General features: G+C 58.2%; 2 protein-coding genes across 7 annotated transcripts; both read right to left on the bottom strand.

Annotated features, from left to right (window-relative positions):
* Positions 1-137: 137 nt before the first annotated feature.
* Positions 138-14,090, bottom strand: FLOT2 (flotillin 2). 5 transcript variants are annotated; one of them, XM_034640087.1, is made up of 11 exons: positions 13,936-14,090; positions 8,981-9,062; positions 5,952-6,042; positions 2,771-2,894; positions 2,243-2,361; positions 2,025-2,138; positions 1,804-1,923; positions 1,501-1,715; positions 897-1,080; positions 482-631; positions 138-405 (listed from the first exon to the last, which is right to left on the bottom strand). In XM_034640087.1, the coding sequence occupies exons 1-11, from the start codon at positions 13,982-13,984 to the stop codon at positions 367-369; spliced, it is 1,287 nt and encodes a 428-aa protein (XP_034495978.1). In that variant the 5' UTR covers positions 13,985-14,090; the 3' UTR covers positions 138-366. The 5 variants fall into 5 exon arrangements, with proteins under 5 accessions (XP_034495978.1, XP_034495977.1, XP_034495979.1 ...); XM_034640086.1 differs by lacking the exon at positions 5,952-6,042 and adding an exon at positions 3,898-3,988; XM_034640088.1 differs by lacking the exon at positions 13,936-14,090 and adding an exon at positions 3,898-3,988 and having other exon boundaries at positions 8,981-8,999.
* On the bottom strand, positions 14,087-19,136 carry DHRS13 (dehydrogenase/reductase 13). 2 transcript variants are annotated; one of them, XM_034640092.1, is made up of 6 exons: positions 18,838-19,136; positions 18,618-18,736; positions 17,459-17,582; positions 16,966-17,277; positions 14,800-15,218; positions 14,087-14,382 (listed from the first exon to the last, which is right to left on the bottom strand). In XM_034640092.1, the coding sequence occupies exons 1-6, from the start codon at positions 18,962-18,964 to the stop codon at positions 14,374-14,376; spliced, it is 1,110 nt and encodes a 369-aa protein (XP_034495983.1). In that variant the 5' UTR covers positions 18,965-19,136; the 3' UTR covers positions 14,087-14,373. The 2 variants fall into 2 exon arrangements, with proteins under 2 accessions (XP_034495983.1, XP_034495982.1); XM_034640091.1 differs by lacking the exon at positions 14,087-14,382 and having other exon boundaries at positions 14,519-15,218; positions 18,838-19,135.
* Positions 19,137-19,243: the final 107 nt, after the last annotated feature.

Below are 19,243 nucleotides of genomic sequence, written 5' to 3'. Positions count from 1 at the left end.
AGGGCCACCCCCCCCCCCAGACAGACAGTGATTATCACAAACGTCTGCAACTTAAACCACATGATGTGTGTAGACGGTGGGAGCAGAGAGGGAGAGAAAACGACAAACAGATGAAGGAAGAGACGTACAGGGAGATGGGAGATGGGGGTGGAAGGGACAGACCGGATGGACGTGGCAGTGAAAGTGAAGGTGGGGGACGGGGAAGAGAAAGGAGACAGCCAGACACAGGAGAGGCGGGAGACAGCCAGAGGAGGCCTGGGCACGCAGCACTTCTGGTCCCTACAAAATAAGGCACCAGAGTCAGTAACATCCCATTGTCGCTGTGGTAGGAAGACAGCTGCTGGAGGGCGCGGGCCTCCGGGAGCCTCATGCCTGCGCACCGGTGGCCTTCTTGACCAGGGGTATCTGCCGGGATGGGAGACGCCATGAGGCCGGGGCCTGCGGCCGCGACGGCTCCACCCGCTGCCAGCCAGGCACTTACCTTAGACAGGTCCACGCCTGTGAGGGCATGCACGGAGGCGGGCAGCTCGGCCAGCAGTCGGTTGACTTCTGATGTCACCTTGCTGTTGTCCCCGCTGAGGACCACAATCTCATCGACTTTGGTCAGGGGGGCGGCGATTTTGGCAGCAATCTAGGAGGCGGGGGTGGGGGTGGGAGGAGAGCTTGGCTGGTGCTCTGACTCGGTCCACCTGCCCCATCCAGTGTCTCTCCCTCCTTCTTCCGCCTCCCCCAACCCCGACGCAGCTTGGGTGGCTCTTATTTGCAAGCCAGGGTCGGGGAGACCCAGGGGCCCAGGTGAGCCCGTGCCTGTTGTAGGGGTTCCGCCCCGCTGCTGAGTACTTAGCCAGCCTGTGCCTGTGGGCCCCGCCGAACCCACCCCAGGGCGCGGGACTCACCTGGGGCAGGGCCTCCAGCACCAGCGCCATCTTGGCTGCATCCCCGTATTTCTGGTAGGCCTCGGCCTTGAGCTTCATTCGCTCAGCCTCTGCCTTGCCCATAGCCTCGATGACCGCTGCCTCCGCCTCCCCGAGTTTGCGGATCTTCTCAGCCTCTGCCTGCGCTAAGAGGACCTGCTTCACCCTGCAGGAGTTCGGGCCGGGCAGGATCAGTGGCAAGAGCCAGGGGCCCCTCAAGCCTTGTCTGGGGGCAAACCCTCAAGCCCCCTGCTCTGATAGGTGTCGGGGTGGGGGACCCAGGAAGGGGAATGCACTGGCCTTCTGGCTCTGGCCAGGGGGAGGCCGCTGGCTGCCAGATGCAAATGGGAGTGGGGACTAGCCAGGATGCCCGCTGAGCCAAGTCCCACAGTGGGCCCTCAAGCCTCCTTTATCTCCTCCAGTCTTCCCAGCACCAATCCCATGGGGGAGGCAGGTCCCCTCCACTCACAGGCAGTAAGGAGGCACAGGGAGAGGTGGCTTCCAAGCTGGGGATGGGAAAGCGGGCAGGGTGCGCGCACCGAGCAGCCTGACTAGTCCCCACCCCCCCCACAGCCAGGGCGCTCACTTCTCCCCCTCGGCGATCTGCTGTATGCGGTGGGCCTCAGCCTCGGCGGGGCGACGCACTGTGGCAATGAGCTCCTTGTCTGTGCGGAGGATCTCCTGCTCCTCCACAGCAATCTGTTTCTTGCGCTGTACCACCTCGATCTCGATCTCCTCCTGCCGGATCTTCTGCTGCTCGCGGGCCCCCTGCAGCTCGTAGGCCAGCTGGGCCTCGGCGGTCTGCGGCGGGAGGTTGCGGAGCGTGTCAGAGGCTGGCTGCCAGGTCCTGAGCCCTGAGCCCCACCTGGGATGCCCGATGGCGCCTCACCTTGATGTTGACCTCCTCACTGAAGGCTGACTTCTGCAGCTCGAAGGCTCGCTTGGAGTCGGCGATCTTGGTGTCTGCCATGAACTTCACATCCAGCATCTCCTTCTTGCACTCCGCTTCCTGGCAACAGGAGGGGCAGGTGCTGAGGGTCCCCCAAGCCAGCAGGGTCCCACCACCCCTGAGATCCCTGTCCCTGGGGGCGGGAAGGAAAGCGCGTGTACCCGGATGCCTGCATCCCGCTCGGCCTCGGCCACCCCGATGTCGGCATCTCTCTGTACCACGGCAGTCTGCGTCTTGCCCAAGGAGCTCAGATAGTCCACTTTATCATACACGTCCTGGGAGGGAAGGGCGAGTCATCCTTGGGAAGTCACAGGCATAAAGGGGCCAAGCACCCAGAGGGAGGTGGGGTGGGGGGTGCAGCCTTCCTAACACATGTCACCTTGATGGTGAAGCTGAGGATCTCGATGCCCATGCGGCCGACGTCGGGGGCTGCCACCTCCCGCACCAGCTTGGCAAACTGGTCTCGGTCCTGATAAATCTGCTCCACGGTCAGGGTCCCTGGGGACAGAGGGATCATGGGCTGGCTTCCTGGGGGCCCAGAGCACTGGGAAAGGGAGGAGGCAGGCCAGCAGCAGTCTGAGTGTATGCACATGTTGTACAGTCTGAGCTGGGGGTCCTTCCTGGGGGTTCTTCACGGCGTTTAACACTGAGCCCCCTCCTGCAGAGCCCAGGCTGGATGAGGAAAAGTGTCCCAAGCAAACCGGGTGCCTGACCAGACTAGCAGCCCCTCACCGCCCCATCCCAGGGCCCTCCCCTTTGCTCAGGTCACCTGAAGTTTTGAAAGAAAGTCTTGGTAGGACTGACAGGCCCCCCTGGCCGGCCCTGCGCCCCTCCCCGGCCCCGGCCTGAAGATCCTGTGAGGCTCTCGAAGGCAGCAGAGGGGTCCCTGGGCGGGGCAGGGCCTTACCGAGGATGGAGCGCAGGTGCCCCTCCAGGGTCTGCAGGACGACGTTCTTGATGTCTTGCACGTTCTTGCCCAGAAACTGCTCGCAGGCCACTGCCAGGAGCTCCTTCTCCGTCATGATCTTCACCTGCCAGTGGTCACAGAGACGCCTGAACCAGGCTGGAGGGGGCAGATGGAGGCCCAGACCCAGAGGTGTGGAGGCTGGTGGCTGTGCCCCTCCCCTCCTTCTTCAGACCTGGAGGCCTAGGGGCCAGGAGGGGCCAGAGTCTGGCTGAGGCCTCTGGTGGGGAGAGCACACCAGGAATTCTTACCCTGACAAATTTTATGTTCACTGGCAGCCTCAGGCCCTGACCCGGCCCGTCTGCTAGGCATCTGGGGCTCGTCTCCCCACCCCTCACCCACTCACTGTTCCCTCCTTAGCCAGTTCCTCCTACGCAGGCTCCCCACAGGTGGGGGACCTGCAGGCTGAGGGGCAGAGAGGGCGAAAAGGAGAATGAGCAATAGGGACACAGACACACAGGCAAGGGAAGAGAGCCTGCACAGGGCAGGAGACAGGTCCAGGGGGACGCCACCGAGGGGGGGTATCTTCCGACCTTTCTTTCCCCAAGTACTAAGCCAACCACCCCGCACCGGCGGCCTCTAACACGGTTGTGCCTTGCCGCCCTGTGAAGCTGAGAACTGGACTACAGCAGGAGAAGCCCCTTGCCCAGGCCCTGAGCTGGAAACACAAAGCAACCTCTGGGAGAGTTCCTCTGCTCACGTGGCCTTGCCCCCTGGCCCCCGCCCCTTTAGCCCCCTACCCAGAGGACGGGAAGGCTTGGGCTCTGGGGCGTGGCACTTCCAACACCTGCAAAGAATCGGATGTGGTTAGTGAGACAGGAGCCCTCAGCACCGGTTCTGTCCCTTGCGGGCCCGCTGAGGAGAAAAGGGGTGTCTGTTAGTCCTGCTGAGTGGCCAACGGGCCGAGTGAGCACGTTCCAGTGGCGATGACCCTCTCTTGGAAGGGGGGCAGGGGCAGGGGCACTGGAGGGAGACTGCCCCTGGCTGCCGTCCTCTCCTCCTCCCCCCACACCCCAGCACAGGGATGAGGCAGCTCAACGGACATGCGCGGGGCTGCTGAGTTACTATACCTGGGCGACACCCGTCACAGTTAAAGCTACCCCCTCGGCCGTCTCTACGTCCTCGCAGCGGGGCTGCAACGTCATAATCTCTAGGGAAATCCTGCCAAGAAATGCAAAACAGGGGCATGGGTCTGGGGGCCCAGGGCCTGGGGTGTGGGGAGAGTCCAGTACCTCACAGCTCCAGCTGGGACGGGCCGGGGGGTCCTGCTGCAGAGGGTGGGGAGGACGCTCTGAGGGCTCGTGGTTAGGAGTCTGTGAGGGGACGGGTGGGAACGTAGAGCAGCTCGGATGCAGTGTGCTACCCACAGCACACGTGTCCCCTGCTCAGAGCAGCCTGGCTTGCGGCGTGGGGAAAGGGAGTAGAGAAGTGGTTGGGGGTGGTCTGGGCCAGTGGGGAGAGTGCAGGTGTAGCTGTGTGCCTATGGCCTGAAAATGTCCTGGAGGTGCTGTACCCCAGGCTGCGCTGTGTAGGTCGTCCACGGGGGCCACGGGAACAGCCCTCAGGGGCCTTCACCTGTCCCCTGGGTCTGCTCAGTACCCCAAGATGCCCTGGAAGGCTGCCCAGAAAGCTCTGCCTACTAGCCTGGCATGCTAGGAGTCTGCCCACTGCTGGACCACGATGGAGGTGATCCCGCGTCCGCCCCTTGCCGGGGAAGTCCTGCTTGGTCCCTTCAGCTGGCAGCGGGCTTGCCTGGAAGCCTACCCTCCAGGGTAGGGGGGGCGCGGTCACTTTCGCCAGGGGTGTCAAGGGAGGCCGGGACCCTACCAGTTCCACACAAGATGGTCTGAGCTTCTCGGGCCTCTGTGCCAAAGCCCGCCCGCTGGAGGCTATAAGGAGTGGATGCGGTGGGGACGGTCCCCTGCCCGAGGAGAGCCGGCAGGACGGGCGAGGGAGGGAGAAGCAGTGTAGGCTTTTGCCTGAGAAGCCTGAAGGGCAGTTTCACGCAAGGGAAGGGACGGGTAAGATGACGGTGCGGGCTCGTCCAGTCTGGGGACCCAGCATGCAGGCTCTGAGGGGGCAGGGGCTTTCTGATGCTCACTGCAAGGTCCACAGTGCCTGGAACCGGGAAGGAGCTCAACAGCTGAGGAGTGAAGCAAAGAAATCTCTGGGAGGCACTAAACCCCTAGGCTCCGGAGGGGGTCTTGCTGGCTACGGCCACATGGCAATGAAGACAGACACTTGCTTTTCTAAGTGAGACTGGATTCATGATAAAGCTTGAGTTTCTCTGGCACTTCTTCCTATTCTTCTTCTTTTTTTTAGCAAGCTCCATGCCCAGCATGGAGCCCACCACGGGGCTTGAACTTAGGGCACTGAGATCAAGACCTGAGCTGAGATCAAGAGTCAGACGCTCAACCGACCGAGCCCCCCAGGCGTCCCTCTGCAGCACTTCATTTCCAAAACTCCCAAGGAGCCCTCACATGCTTTCCTTGCCTTTCCCGTATCCCCACAAAGCACCGAGAGGACAGCATTCCCCCACTTCACACGTAAGGGAACCAACATGAGTGACAAGAGATTGGCTCAGAGGCTTCTCCACAAAAAGGGCAGGGAAGAGCCAAGACTCGTTTTGCTCAGGCCTGTCAAGACTGGAGGAGGCCAAGGAGCTGGGAGAACAGAACTCTTCAGGGGACCCATCTGGATTGTGAGGAGGAGGGCTAGGGCTTGACATGTGTCAGCATGGACAGGTGGGGGCTGGCTAGCAAGGGGCTCCACAGTGCCTGGAGTGGTTGGACTGAACGTTCCTACCCGGACAGCCTCTCTCTGGCACATAGGGGCCTGCATCTCCTGCCTCAACTTACCCCTTGGCAGCCAAGGACACCCACTGGTGGACTTGGGCAGAGCCTCCAGACTCCCTTGCTCTTTCCCCACTAGCAGCCCCGGTGGGTGAGGGCAAGGGAGCTGGGGGTCTCCAGGGGTCCACCCTGGCGCCCAGAGCAGTACAGTGGGAGCAGAGGGGAGGGAGGCACACTCTCAGGAGGGGAGTCCATCGGGCTCCTGCCTGCCGGGCCCGCAGGGCAGGAAGAGAGAAGGTTAGACACAGGGGAGGAAGCAGGTGGGTTATTACCTGTGCAACCCCTGTTACGAATAGCGGGACCCCCTCCGACGTCTCAATATTCTCACAGCGACACAGGATGGTCATAACCTCCAGAGACAGTCTGAGGAGCAGCCAGGGGGAGGGAGAGGTAGGGACAGGAGGGGTAGGAGGGGACACAGCAAACACACACAGTGGTTACCAGACAAGCACCGATGCCTGATGCCTGGGGGGGGGGTTGCTCTCAGTACTTGAGCCCTCTCCTGCCAGCTCAGCCTAGGACTGTAGGGGGACAGAGGAACCCCCCTTGCTGGCCTGAGGCCTCTGGGTGTCTTCCCTAGCCTCCGTACCCGGCTGAGGAGGAGCTGCGGGGCTGTGGGTAAAGCCTGCCAGCGCCCTGGGGCTCTGGGTGAGGGGGGAGGCCTGTGCGCAGGGCACCTAGGTTGCCCACCACCTCACTTTCCCAGGACAGTCCTGACACAGTCTGGGAGATCCAGCCTCAGTTTTACCTTCCAAACACAGGCAAACCTGTGTTTCCAGAAACTGGGCAGCAGAGGCTGCTCTGGGGATTAATGAGCCACAGCACATACCGAATCCTGTGTGGGTTTGTGCTACGTATCACTGAGAAGGCAATTTAGGGCCAGGAAAGCCCAGAGAGAACCTGGGATTTTCTGATTTGGGGGGCTAGGTATCAAGGAAGGCTGGGGGAGGAAGCGTGTCCCTGTCAGAATATTCCCAGGGACAACAGGGAGGTGATGGAGTAATTCGCTTTGGAATTTCCAAAGTTGGGCACAGGCAGAGAAGAGAGTTATGGCACAGAAAGCGAGGTGCTCAGCCACCCTAGCGGGCCTCCCTAGCGCAGCACGAGTGTGTGAGTGTGTGCAGGGTGGCGCACCGGGCAGAAGCGAGGCTGTGGGCAGCATGGGAGGTTCCCTGAAACCAGAGGAAAGGAGGACAGTGGCTGAGGCCGAAGGAGCCGAGGGAGGTGGACTGGGGGATGGGAGCAATAGGCCGAGTGGAGCCCTGCCCTCACCTGTCACAGCGCCAGCCCCGGGGGCTCCGGCCGCGCAGGTGTGCAAAGCCTGCCTTCCTTCGAGCCCCTGATGCTAGCACTCCTGGGCCTGAGATGGCTCTAGACTCGGTTCAGACAGGAACCCACCAAGCTCTCTTCTGGGGAAGGAGGAGAGAGGGAGATAGGAGAGAGGGAGGGAAGGAGGGAGGGAAGGAGGGAAGGAAGGTGGCTGCAGCTCAGATGCCAGAGGGGGAGGGCTCACGCAGGTAAGGGAGACAGAGCTGCCCCACGAGGGCCTCAGGATCGCATAGGACGTGGCAGCCAAGTGCGGCAGAAGGGACTTCACTGAGCCTGGGGAGGAATGGCTGACAATGGAGGTGGCAGAAGGGGCGGATATGCCGGGTGGCTGCGGAAAGGGAGGCTTAGAACCCAGGCCAGGTTAGAAGCCTCTACTTTGACCTGAGAGGCTCCCGCCAGCCTAGGGAAATAGAGGACCCAGCTCGTAGAGCTGTCCTTCAAATAGACATGGGGTCAGGGAAGGGGCTGCCCTCAGGAACAGAGTCCAAGAAGGGGAGGGGCTGCAGGCTCAGACTCCCCAGCAATGGGACCAGAGGGGGAATGCTGAGCCTGGGTGTATGAGATCAGTTTCCTAGGACAAGGCACAAAGCCTTTTACTCCGTACTTCCAAGCTTACTGTCAGAGAAGCTTGGCCCCCTGTCTCGGGGTGCTGCTCCCTGGAGCAAGAAGCGGGGGCTGGGGCAGGGGAGGAGGGGGTGCCAAGAGCATTGAGAAAGGGCTGCAGGGGTGTGGACCTAGCAGTGGGTGCCTGCATGGGACAAGTGTCTGGGGTAGCTGCAAACTCTCCAGGCCTGGCTGTGCATCAAGGTGTTTGAACAAGATACTCTGTCACCCCCGGACTGCATGGCCTGTGGGGTGGGGTGGCAGTGCCTCTGGAGAGGGTGCCCCACAGCTTCTCACAGGCCAACTGGCCCACTCGAGAGGGCCTAGCAACTTCCTGAGAGGAAGTTGTGACCAGTATCGGTTATTCTCAGACACTTTCGGCCTTGGGCCATAAGAGTCCCCCAGGATCCCTTAATTCAGGTGGAGCAAAGCGAGGGGAGAGCAGGGGGGTTACTGGGAATTCAGTGAAGTTAAGAAGTTGACTCCTTCCCATGCCCCTGGCCCTAGCCGACACCCTCAACCTCAGTGCGGCCCCGGGGCTTCTCTCTGATGACTGGTGGGGCTGGCGCAGAGGGGGATTTCCACTGGAACCACCACTGCTTCCCTTCGGGGCGACCACCACTTCCCCTGCCACACCTTCCCAGTTCTGCTGCCCCTGCTGCCTGGGTCCTGGCCTGGAAGGATCTGGGCGCAGTCAGGAAGGGGGTGATGGTGGAAAGGTGGCTGGCACGCCTCATCTCCTCCTGGGGGCGCAGTGAGGGAGGCAGGAGGGGCTCAGGCCAAGTCTGGGGTCCTGGGCGAGCTCCAGGAAGAGCCCGATGAAATCTCCTTTCCTCTAGTGAGTCTTTCCAGACCGACTGAGGAGGTCCAGATCTGTTTTGCCCGGCCCAGCACCAATTCCTTAGCTCCCCTCCCCCATCCCTAAGCGGCCACTGCCACGGAGCCACTTCAGACTATGGATCGGTTCCCTGCTCTCCGGCCACGGCCTGCACTGTCTGGGCCTGCACAGGCGAGGGCGTGTGTGGGTCTCTTCAGCCTCTCCTCTCCACAGGGAGGCTAATTAAGGCTTCCTGAATAACTGAGCTAGACTTACGGAGGAATGACGATTCTGCCTAGGCATGACCCCTGAACTCTCTGGAACACAACTGATGCCTCCAGGGGAAAAGTGCATCCCTTGAAGGCACCCAGATGGATCCCCTGCAGCCCTGTGCCACCCGTCTCTCCCGCTTCTTCGGAGGCCCCACCCCCCACGATGGAATGTGGCCAGTGGCAGATGCTCTAGCTGACTGTGGGGGGAAGGGGGAAAGGCTGCAAATCCTTTTCTCCCTTGCCCATCTGGATGCCAGGTTCCCGGGGCCCGAGCCCTTACCTCTGAGTGTCGGAGATACACCACCAGGCCCAGGCCCAGCCGCCAAACACGTACTGTTTATAGTCAGAACCACAACAGCCCCCTGGAGAGCAAAGCAAACCACTGCTGGTCAGTCAGTTCTCGGGTTTGTCCTCTCCCTGTCCCTTCAGCAGCAACTCTGGCCCTTTACCTGCCCTGACACTTGACAACTCCCACTGGTGGGTGCTGAGGTCACACAGAAGTGGGAGAGAGCTCTTAAGGGTCTGGGATGCTAGTTCCGTAGATAGATAATTTGCATAAAAAGGAAGATATCCAATGAATGGTTCCGAATGTGAGTGTTTGCAGAGTAGATTTCTGTGCTAGGGATGCAGAGATGAAGATACAATTCCCATCTTGAAGGAGATGGGAACTTTTCCTGAAATAACCATAATACTAATACCGTGTGACTGCCTGTTATCAGGGCATGTGCAGGCAGAGAGGGAATGTGGGGGGGGTGTTGGCTGGAGGGCACTGGGAGGCTGTGGGGAGGGAGGAGTCTCGGAGCCAAGATGGCATCCTTGCTCATGCCCAGGAGACACATCTCGGTAAGGCTGGTTCTCTATTCCCAGGGCTGCAGAGTGACTGCGTGCCTCTGGGGAGTAAAGCGAATGCGGAAGGCAAGGCCTCAAAACAAAGGCCAGCCTGTGGTACCCATGGGAGAAGTGGAGAGAAAGGGAAAAGGTCTAAAAAGGAAGTGGTGCCTGAAAATTCTATCAACTAAACAGAATGCTGAATCGGGCCCCAACTCGGATCTAGCCGTGGACATGACCAGCATGCATCTATGTAGAAGTGAGAAAAACCAATTCCTGAAATTCTTGTTGTGAACTTCTCCTGTGAATGCCAAAATTATTCATCAAGTTCAAGAAACCTTTAGTAAAAGCTAGGGGGCAGTTTCCTTGCAGCACGTGCACGCGCGCACACACACGCACACACACACACACCATACAGGAAATAGATGATTCAAAGGAAATGTGATGATTTGGGAAAAAGCCAGTGGGTGTCGTCATTTCTGTATTTACAAACTTAGGTTTTCGGGAAAGCTTTAGGGTGTGTGCCTCCAGTGGGCAAGGGTCAGGGGTAATTTCATGTAGCTGGTCACAGTATTCTGAGGACCCACAGCAGAGAGAGCAGATCATAGGGTGTCTCAGGTATCAGGCCAAGAAGCTGTGTGTGTGTGTGTGTGTGTGTGTGTGTGTGTGTGTGTGTGATGGGGGCACATAGGGATTTAAGCTGGAGAGCAGCAAAATGACATCTGCATTTTAGAAACACCACTTTGCACAAGGAAGATGAGGCGGGGTGGTCTAGGAGATTGGGTAGAAGCCTTCCGCAGTGACCTAGGCCAGATATGGTGGCTGATGTTAGGAAGTCACTTCCAGAGCAATATTGTCCAAGCGGGTTTTCCATGAGGGTGGAAGCGGAAGCGTCTACAGGGGCAGTGCGTAATATGGCCGCCACTGGCCACACGTGCTTACTCCACACCTGAAATGCGGCTGGCGTGACTGAAGAGTGAAATTTCTAATTTAATTAATCGAAACTTAAGTGGCTAGTGACTACCATATCGGTGCAACTCTGGAGTCCAGGTTGGAGTTGGTGGGGACGCCAACAAGGGCAAGAGAGACGACAGAGAGAACAGGGAACTGGAGACGAGTTCTGGACAGGTGGAGGCGAAGGAGGCCCCACGAGTGCACAGCGCCTGTCAGCACAGAGAGCTGGCGGCTGAGCCGGCTCACTGGGCAGCCCTCCCGGTCTCCAGGGCCTGCACGGCGTGCAAGGAGCCCCACCGGAACTCCAGGCAAGGAGCAGCCCCGCAGTAGGAGTTGGGGTGGGAACAGGAGCTCTGTCCGTTTCTCTGTGGTGGAAATACTGGCCCACAGGGCTGCTGTTCAAGGGAAGCTACTGCAGGCTTCTCGGCCTTGGGGAGTGGGGTGAGGAGGCCTCTAAGGGCAAGCAGTCAAGCTGAAACCTAAGCCATCTTGGGATCCAGAGAAACAGAGGGTCACACATCACAGCCCGTTTCACTCCCGCCTGGTGAGGGCTGGGGCCTAGGTGCCTCTGGCCAGCTCCAGGGCACTACTCCGTGTGCTGGGGTGGAAGTGGTAGTGGTGGGGAGGGAGGAGGGTGGGGAATGCGGGGGGTGCACGTTTTACCTTTAACTTCGTCTTTGACCTTGGGGAGCAGGCTGTGACCACTTAAGCTGGGCCTTGGCCAAGGGCAACATGGCCAGGTTCCCAGGGGTAGCAACAACAGGAAGCTGGGCCTTCCAGCCTGCCCCGCCCCCAGCAGCCTCCACCCCTGGAAGGCATCTTCCTCCCAGATTCCTGGTCACCCTGAGTCTGAGCACCACTCCCCAAAAAGACCACGTAGGTGCCCCTTCCTTGATCTCCCTTGCTCTCACTCTCTTCCGACCTGGAAGTTTCTCCTAGTTTTATCTCACTTTTTCTAACCCAACTTACTTTCCTTTGCCCTGTCTTCACCCAAGTTGAAGCATCACAAAACATTCCATGCTAACCTCTGCCCCACTCTCAGCCCCTCCAGACGCAGCCCAACCCTCTGCCCTCTCAGGAATACTCCCCTCCCTTCCTGCCACTCTTCTACCCTCTTCCCCCTATTCCAGAAGACCGTATTCTACGAGGGGGATTCTACGAGGGAGACTTTTTTGAGCCACAACCCCCTTTAGTAGTCCAACAATGCTGGAATATCATAAATGCATAAAATACATAGGAAACAAGTTATCTTGAAAGTTATCAAAATATTAAAATAAACAAATGTGTCATACGTAATACATGGTAATACGTGTGATACAGTAAAACATTGAATAAAATCTAGTGGTAGATTTAACAACTAGCTTAACTTCAAAGTCATGACGAACATGAATGATTCTGAAGGTACCTACAAAAAACTGTGGTGTGGTAGGAAAATATCTCCTAATACCATCACGGGTTATGGCCGACATTTATAATGCGAAGAAATGCTAAATTTCGATTAAGGTTAGTGAGAATAAAAATTCACGTCTCTCCCCACCCAAACACACAGACCTCTAAATTCTCCCCACCAACCCCAGGTTAAGAACCTCTGACTTATTGTAGAGACAAGAGAAAGGTGTATGGTGTTGGGAGTCCCCTTTTAAGTTCCTGACAGCAGAAATAGAGAAAAATGTTTTTATATTACAGACTGAAGGAGGGAAGTAAGACAACCAGAAAAACTCCCAGCCTTTTCAGGTGGAGAAGATGACCAGGAGACGTATCGGAGACGTATCAGCATCCTTCTCAGATTGGGCTGAAAGAGATGCCTCTGGACTTGAACGTGGGCTTAAGTCACCAGTTGGGGGCAGGGCTGGGAGAGGCAGCTCCACTGGGCTCCGCTGGGACTTCCGTGCGGGAGAGAGCCGCATCTTGGCTGGATCATCTCAAATCCCCAGATGCCGTGACCCTGGGTACTATCCCTCCCTCTTCTCTCCCATCCTTCCTTGACTCCGGCACCCTCAATTCTCAGCACGGCCTCCTCTCCCCACCCCTAAAACAGCTTTGAAGTTAGCATGGCCCTGGCCTCTGGCCCAAAAACGAGGTTTCCAGCAAGGGGAGGGTACAGAGCAGCCCGAGTCAGGGGCTCCTCTCACCCCTCAGTCTCAAAGCTCTCCACCGGGACAGGACGGGAACTTTTGTCTCCTTAGCCCAGAGTCTCGGCTTCCAGAAAGAAACTCCACAAGAGAGACAAAGTGTGGGGCAGATTCAGGTTCTAACAACAGTTGTCTTTCGGATCAGAGCCTGGGAGACAGGTCCAAGTCTGGCCTCAGTGCTGTCTGAGGGGTCTCCCTCCTAATCCCAAAGGCCACCTCTGGTCTTATCTGCTCTCCCCTGGTCAAGGAGAGTGGGGATTTCCTGTCAGCAGAGAGACTAATTTTGAGATCCAAACTCAGCCAGAGGCCATGTTCTGGGGTGAAAGTTCCAGATGAATAGATCACACCTCCCCTAAGGCACAGCTACAAACACTGGTCTAGTCCACCCCTTCTACAGCCAGCCCTGAAACTGCACACAGGCTGGAAACTGGCATCCACAGTGGGAAGAGCTGGAGGATTCCCGCAGCCACAGGCCTCTAAGCTGTCAGGAAACACCACCCTCCCCAGCACCAGGGGCTGCACAAACTGGGGGCCCTAAAGGCTTCAGCCACCTCGAAAAATACCCAAATACACAATTTAAGAAGCAGCCTTAAGGCAAAGGTACCTCTCCCCTCCCCAGTACAGGAGTCCCCGGGCCCTGCAGAAGCTCCAGAAATTCTGGAGCCTGTAGCATTTTGCAATCGGGGCGACACAGCCCAGAGCCCGATTTCTCAACCTGTAGAGGCCGCACCCGCATCTCCGGGGCGGGCAGTGCCAGTAAACCCCAGCAATCCCCGACCTGCTCAGAATTAACGGGAGCACAGGGATCCCTGTCCCAGGGCCCCTCCCCGGGCAGGCACCTGCCCTCCAAAGCTGCGAGACCCGCCCCAAGGCCCGGGCGCTGGAATCCAGCCAAACCGCTGTGTTCCGGTAACCACGGGTCCCCTCCCTACGGCCTCAGTTCGGGACCCCCTAGGCCATGGTGGAGTAGAGGGGAGGAGACCGTGCCCGGGGAGGAGGCGGAGAAAGGAGAGAATAAACACGGGAAAACATGCAGTGGGAGGGGGAGTCTCGAGGGCGCGGAGCACCGCAAGCGTGAGAATGGGGGCCCCTCTTGGAAGGTACTCAGGCCCAACATCAGCGCCCCCACGCCCCGCCCCTCACCCTCCGCCCTGCCCTCCACCCTCCGAGCCCTTCCCCGGCCTAGCCCGTCCCCGCTCGCTCCCCAGCCCTGCACCCACCCCGAGCCCCCTCCTCAACCACCTTCGCGGGCACAGCCCGCGCGCCCCAACACCCTCGCAGCCCCGGCGCCCCAGCCCCACCTCCCTCGCCGCCCTCTCACCTGAAACCACCAGCGCCTCGTTGGGCCCCACCGTGTGGCAATTGCCCATGGCGCCGGCGGCACGGAGGGCCCGCGGGCACCGCAGGGACCTGGACAGCACCGCGCGCACCACCGGCCGCGCCCAGCCTATCCCGCCACCCCCAGCGGCCGGTNCGGCGGGCGACAGCGGCGGCAGCGAGCGCGAGGCGAGGCGCGGCGGTCAACACGCTTTATTTCCCCGGGCTCAGCCCCGCGCCACCCCGCGAGGGCGTCCCCTGCTCCCGCCGGCCGCCCGCACCGCGACGGCGCGGCCCTGCCTCACCTCCCCGCTCCCACCCGACCGCCGTGGCCCTGGAGTCACACTGCTCCTTGCCCTTACCCCCTTACCGGCGGTGAGACCTTGGGCGAGTCCCTTACCTCTGCAGCCTAATCCCGCCTCGGCAAGTGGGGGTCATTTCACTACGGTGGCTATGTGGATGCAAAGGGCTCAATTCAGTTATTGTCAGTGTTGAACTGCATCAAATTACAACCCCCTCCCAGGACCTTATCCAGAGCGGATCAGCATCACCCAGAGTGGGGACTGGAAGTACGGAATTCAAATTCCTCAGAAGCAATGTCTGGTACATTATCCCTCACCTTTCAATCGGGGATTATTGTTATTCTCAGGAAGAAATCATCACCCACGATTTCCTTCCACCAGGAAAAGAGCTGTTCAGGACACAATGTGATGCCCCAGAAAGGAACCATGAAGGTAAAAATTGCAAACCCCTCCGTGCCCAGAGCATGGCCTGGCATGCAGTTAAGGTTTTCAGGGGCCACCAAGTGCCATGGAAAGCATCCCAGCCTGGGGATTAGGAGATTTTAGGGCTCAGGTTCAGTTTTAACCTGAATTCGGCGTGTGACCTTAGACAAGTCTGGTGAACTCTGAGGGCTGGGGTGGGGTTCAGAAACTGTGGGCTCCTCTGGGTGGGGGCTGCTCAGGGAAGATGGGGCCCCTGGGTCCTCAGGCTGGGGATCTTCATCAGGTTCGGCCTCCTCGCCAGGCCCAAGCCCTGCCAGCCTTTTGCTGGCCTCCCACAGCCGGTGAGCTGCACGGTCATCTCGGGCGGCTGGGGGCACCTCCTCCACGTGGCAGTTGGCAAAATATCTCCCACTGAGAGGCTCAATGCCCTCCTGTAGAGCGCAGTACAGGGGTGTCTGGGCACCCCCTCTTGGTGCCCGCAGCACAAGCCAGGCCAGTGGGCGCAAAAGTGGGCGCAGCCATCCAGGAACATGGCGCAGGAAAAGCTCCGAGTTCACAGGCCCTGCGGACAGGAAGAAAGGAAGGAGTGGGGAGGACGGTGGGCAAGGGCCCAGGGGAAGAGCAACAAGAACAGGGCTAGAAGGGAGTGGGGAACAGAGTCCAGTTCCAGGGAGACCAGGATAGTATTGAGTGGACATTCAGGGTCCTCACAAGGGGACCTCACTCATTTCAACAGCAAGCCTCCTCCTCTCCATCTGAGCTCCTGTATGTCCCCATGTCCCAGATGTTCCCTCATGCTGCGTCCCCTGCCTGAGGGGACCTCTTTTCTTCTAGCTCAAGTCCTGTTCCTTTGTTCAACCAGCAAACACGTATTAACACCTATGGTAGACCAGCCACTGTTTTGTACATTAGAGATGGGGAGTGTAATAAAGGCTTATAAATGTTAGTTGTGATTATTATTGTCACTGTTATAATAACTAGTGAGCCTTAGGCAATGACTATCTAAAGTGCAGTATGGTGGGCGTCTGGCTCAGTCGTTGGAATATAGGACTCTCAATCTCCGGGTTGTGAGTTTGAGCCCCATGCTGGATGTAGAGATTACTTAAAAATAAAATCTTAGGGGCGCCTGGGTGGCACAGCGGTTAAGCGTCTGCCTTCGGCTCAGGGCGTGGTCCCATTGTTACGGGATCGAGCCCCACATCAGGCTCTTCCGCTATGAGCCTGCTTCTTCCTCTCCCACTCCCCCTGCTTGTGTTCCCTCTCTCACTGGCTGTCTCTATCTCTGTCGAATAAATAAATAAAATCTTTAAAAAAAAAATCTTAAAAAAATGCATTTTGGTAATATGGGTAGGACAGATCTTGTTATCCTATAATCTGTTTTACAAGGCAGAGATGGGCCTTATTCATCAGTTAACTCACTCAGACTAAAAGCTAAAATGCTAGAAGTGGACTTCTAGACCCTAGATGACCCAGCCCATCTCTATACCTCATCTCTTGCCACTCTCCTCCTCTCACTCTGTTCCAGCCTTGTGGGGCTCCTTGTTCCTTCTCAAGAATACCAGGGACTTCTGCCTCAGGGCCTTTGCACTTGCTATCTGCTCTGTTCTTTACACTCTTCTCCCCAGAAAACCACACGGCTCATTCTCTCATCTCCTTCAAGCCAACGTCACCTTTTCAGATATGCCTTCCTTGACTGCCAGAGAAAAACAGCACCTCCTGTCATTTCATATTCCCCTCACTCTGCTTTATCTTTCCCATAGCATTTTATCGCCACCTGTCATTGTATAAACTTATTAGCAATCTCCCCTTCCCTTAAACTAGAATGTTTAAGAGAATGGAAATTCTCGAAGGAAAGTGTCTCTGTTTTGTTCACTGCTATATTCCTAGACCAAGATGAATGCCAGGTACATAACTGGTACTTAGTAAATGTTTTTTGAATGAACAAGTAATTATTAGCCATCATCATCATTACCATCATATTATAGTGAGTTCGGTCATATGGATGGCTCCCTGGCGTGAGAACCTGGGCTTTATTCATTGCCATACCCTTTATTCATTGCCATACCCTATCCAGTAGTCAGCATGTCCCAGATGTTCCCTCACACCACAGCTAGTGGTGTGAGAGAAAGAACCCAGACAAGGAGAGCCTCTTTCCAAGATAAGCAAGGAACAGGTCTCTCCTTGTACGGTGCTTCCTTCCTGTTCTGAGATTCTGGGGCTCAATGAGAGGCTGGGGGTGCACAGGATGGGTCGTGGATGGGAGAGGGGGAACCAAAGCAAAGCAAAGCAGTCAGAGAGCCAGGCCTCACCTGGGTGGGCTGCATAGCAGGTGACACCAGTACCCTCAAGCTGAGTGGCGAGCTCCCTGGCAAACAACACGTTGGCCAGCTTACTGTCGGCATATGCCCGCAGCTCCTGCCGCCAGCCCACCACCGGGTGGTCCAGGCGCGTGAAGTCGAGGCGCCCTCGCCGGTGGGCGGCTGAGGATACCACCACCACGCGGCTAGGGGCGCATGTCTTCAGCCGGGGCAGCAGCAGATGTGTCAGCAGGAAGGGGCCAATGTGGTTCACTCGCAGCAGCAGGTTAAACGGCTTGTGGGTCCGGCCACAGGAACTGATCCCTGGGGCAGGGGCTCGATATGAGCAACTGCGCCACAGGGATCCCCAAAGGCCTCGGTGTCCCCATCTGTGAGACAGTGGTAGGGGGCATCCTTCCCACGCATCCATGGCCCTCGGGCAAGACCTGGCTAGATGGGACAGTTGCCCACCCGCTGCCCCCCGGCAGGTCCTGCTGCCCCTCACCGGCATTGTGGATGAGGATGTCCAGCCGTGGCTCAGAGCTCAGGAAGGCAGTGGCAAAGGCCCGCACGGAGGCCAGACTCGCCAAGTCCAAGGCCATGAAGATGATCTCATTGTTCCCACTCTCCTGTGGGGCAGCAAGGGCTGGGCTTGTCACCAGGCACCTCTCTCCTCTTCTCTCTCCCCAAGTATCAAATTTTGAGAGTCCTCCTCCTACTTTTACTAAGATCTACCGCTATCCATTAGAATGTAGTGGACACGTATGTGGATTCTGGATGCAAATCTCGACTTTGTCTTTTATTAGAGTGTGATGTTAGACAAGCGTGACATTAATCTCTCTGGGGCTCAGTTTTCTCACTGCAAAATGGGAACAATATTGTACCTATCTCATGGAGTTGTTTTGAGGATTCAGTGAGTTAATATATGTAAAATACTTAGAACACTGCCTGCCACCAGTCAGCACTGTGTGGGTAGTACTTGCTATTATTATTATCATTCCCTCTGCCCATTATAGCTTATCCGAAAATCTACAACAGACTTCTTTCTCATTGGTCTCCGCTCCCCCACTCCTGCCCCACTCACCCCCCCAATCCAGACATGTACAGCCATTGTGGGGTTCCTCCAAGAAGGCTATTCTGACAGTCCATACCCTGCTGAGGACCTTTCATTGGATCTCCACTGCTCATCCTATAAAAATCTGAGTTTCTCAATAGGGTCTATAACGGCCTCCAGAATCTACCCCTGGTTCAGAGCCTCCAGCCTCTTCATTTTGCTTCTTTACCCCATATTTTGTGCTCCATCCAGCCTCAATAAACCTTTGCTTTCAGTTTTTTTTTTAATCGAATCAGCTCTCTTGCCTCAGGGCCTTTGCATATGCTGTTCCCTCTGCTGTTCCCTTCCCTACTGTCTTTCATTAATGTAAGTTTTACCCATCCATAAATGTCTTAGAACAGCGATTACTTCCTTCCGAAAGCCCACTTCCTAGCTTGCGTCTGGTGCCCCTTCCCTGTATGGCCAGAGCACCAGGGGACCCTCTTTTTCTGAACTTAACGACCATTTAAGGAAGCCGCTCTGTTCGCCCCTCTGTGTCCCGGTGTGTCTGTTTTCCGCTCAGCCTCTCATCCTCTCCGGCCTCCCCCCCACCGCGCCCCCCACGCCTCACCTGGCGGAGGTCGAAGGCGGCCGCCTCACCGCGCTCCCGGCTCCGACAGGCCAGCACCACGCGCGCTCCCCGGCGCGCCAGCTCCAGCGCCGTCATCTTCCCGATGCCGCTGTTGGCGCCTGCGGTGGGCGGGCGGTAGCCGCGCTGAGCCCCGTGGGCCGCTGACCCCGCCGCCTGGCCTCCCCGCCACCCGGCCGCCCGCAGGTCCTCCAGCACTCACCCGTGACCACGGCGGTGCGGCCGCGCAGACTGGCTATACCGCCGCAGGGCGGGGCCTTCACCAGGTTGTAATAGACAAGCACGTAGGCGCCCAGCAGCAACCCGGCGCCCAGCAGCAGCGCCTCCATGCCGGCCGCGCCGCCGGGCCCCCGCACGGGCCCCGCACCTCCCTGGATCGCCGCCCGCCCGGCTGCTGCCGATCCGCCCCGCACCCGCTCGGGCCTCCGTGAAGGCGGAGGCGGAGGCGGAGGCGGGCGAGAGGCAGGGCAGGGGTGTGTGTGCGTGCGTGTGAGCGTGGGCCCTGCGAGCGCCCCCTAGGCATGCGTCTTCGTCCTCCGGGTGTGTGCTTGTGGCACACCTTCTAGGTGCGCGTGTGCATATGGGCCCTGGCAGCGCCCTCTAGGTGT

Source organism: Ailuropoda melanoleuca, chromosome 13 (genome assembly GCF_002007445.2).
Source record: "Ailuropoda melanoleuca isolate Jingjing chromosome 13, ASM200744v2, whole genome shotgun sequence".
NCBI classification, from domain to species: Eukaryota; Metazoa; Chordata; class Mammalia; order Carnivora; family Ursidae; genus Ailuropoda; species Ailuropoda melanoleuca.
The sequence above is the reverse complement of the archived record's forward strand: the minus strand, read 5'-3'. Positions and strand labels throughout refer to the sequence as shown.

Bases quoted from the DNA above. Each gene is read 5' to 3' on its own strand.
- FLOT2 (XM_034640087.1), bottom strand. From the start codon at position 13,984: ATGGGCAATTGCCACACGGTGGGGCCCAACGAGGCGCTGGTGGTTTCA. The intron at 2,895-5,951 runs GTAATAACCCAC...GACCACTGGCAG, and splicing joins TCGTAACAGGGGTTGCACAG to GTGAAGATCATGACGGAGAA. The intron at 2,139-2,242 runs GTGACATGTGTT...CTTCCCTCCCAG, and splicing joins TCCTCAGCTTCACCATCAAG to GACGTGTATGATAAAGTGGA.
- DHRS13 (XM_034640091.1), bottom strand. From the start codon at position 18,964: ATGGAGGCGCTGCTGCTGGGCGCCGGGTTGCTGCTGGGCGCCTACGTG. The intron at 18,737-18,837 runs GTGAGTGCTGGA...CGCCCACCGCAG, and splicing joins CCGCACCGCCGTGGTCACGG to GCGCCAACAGCGGCATCGGG. The intron at 17,583-18,617 runs GTGAGGCGTGGG...GCTGCCCCACAG, and splicing joins CCGCCTTCGACCTCCGCCAG to GAGAGTGGGAACAATGAGAT.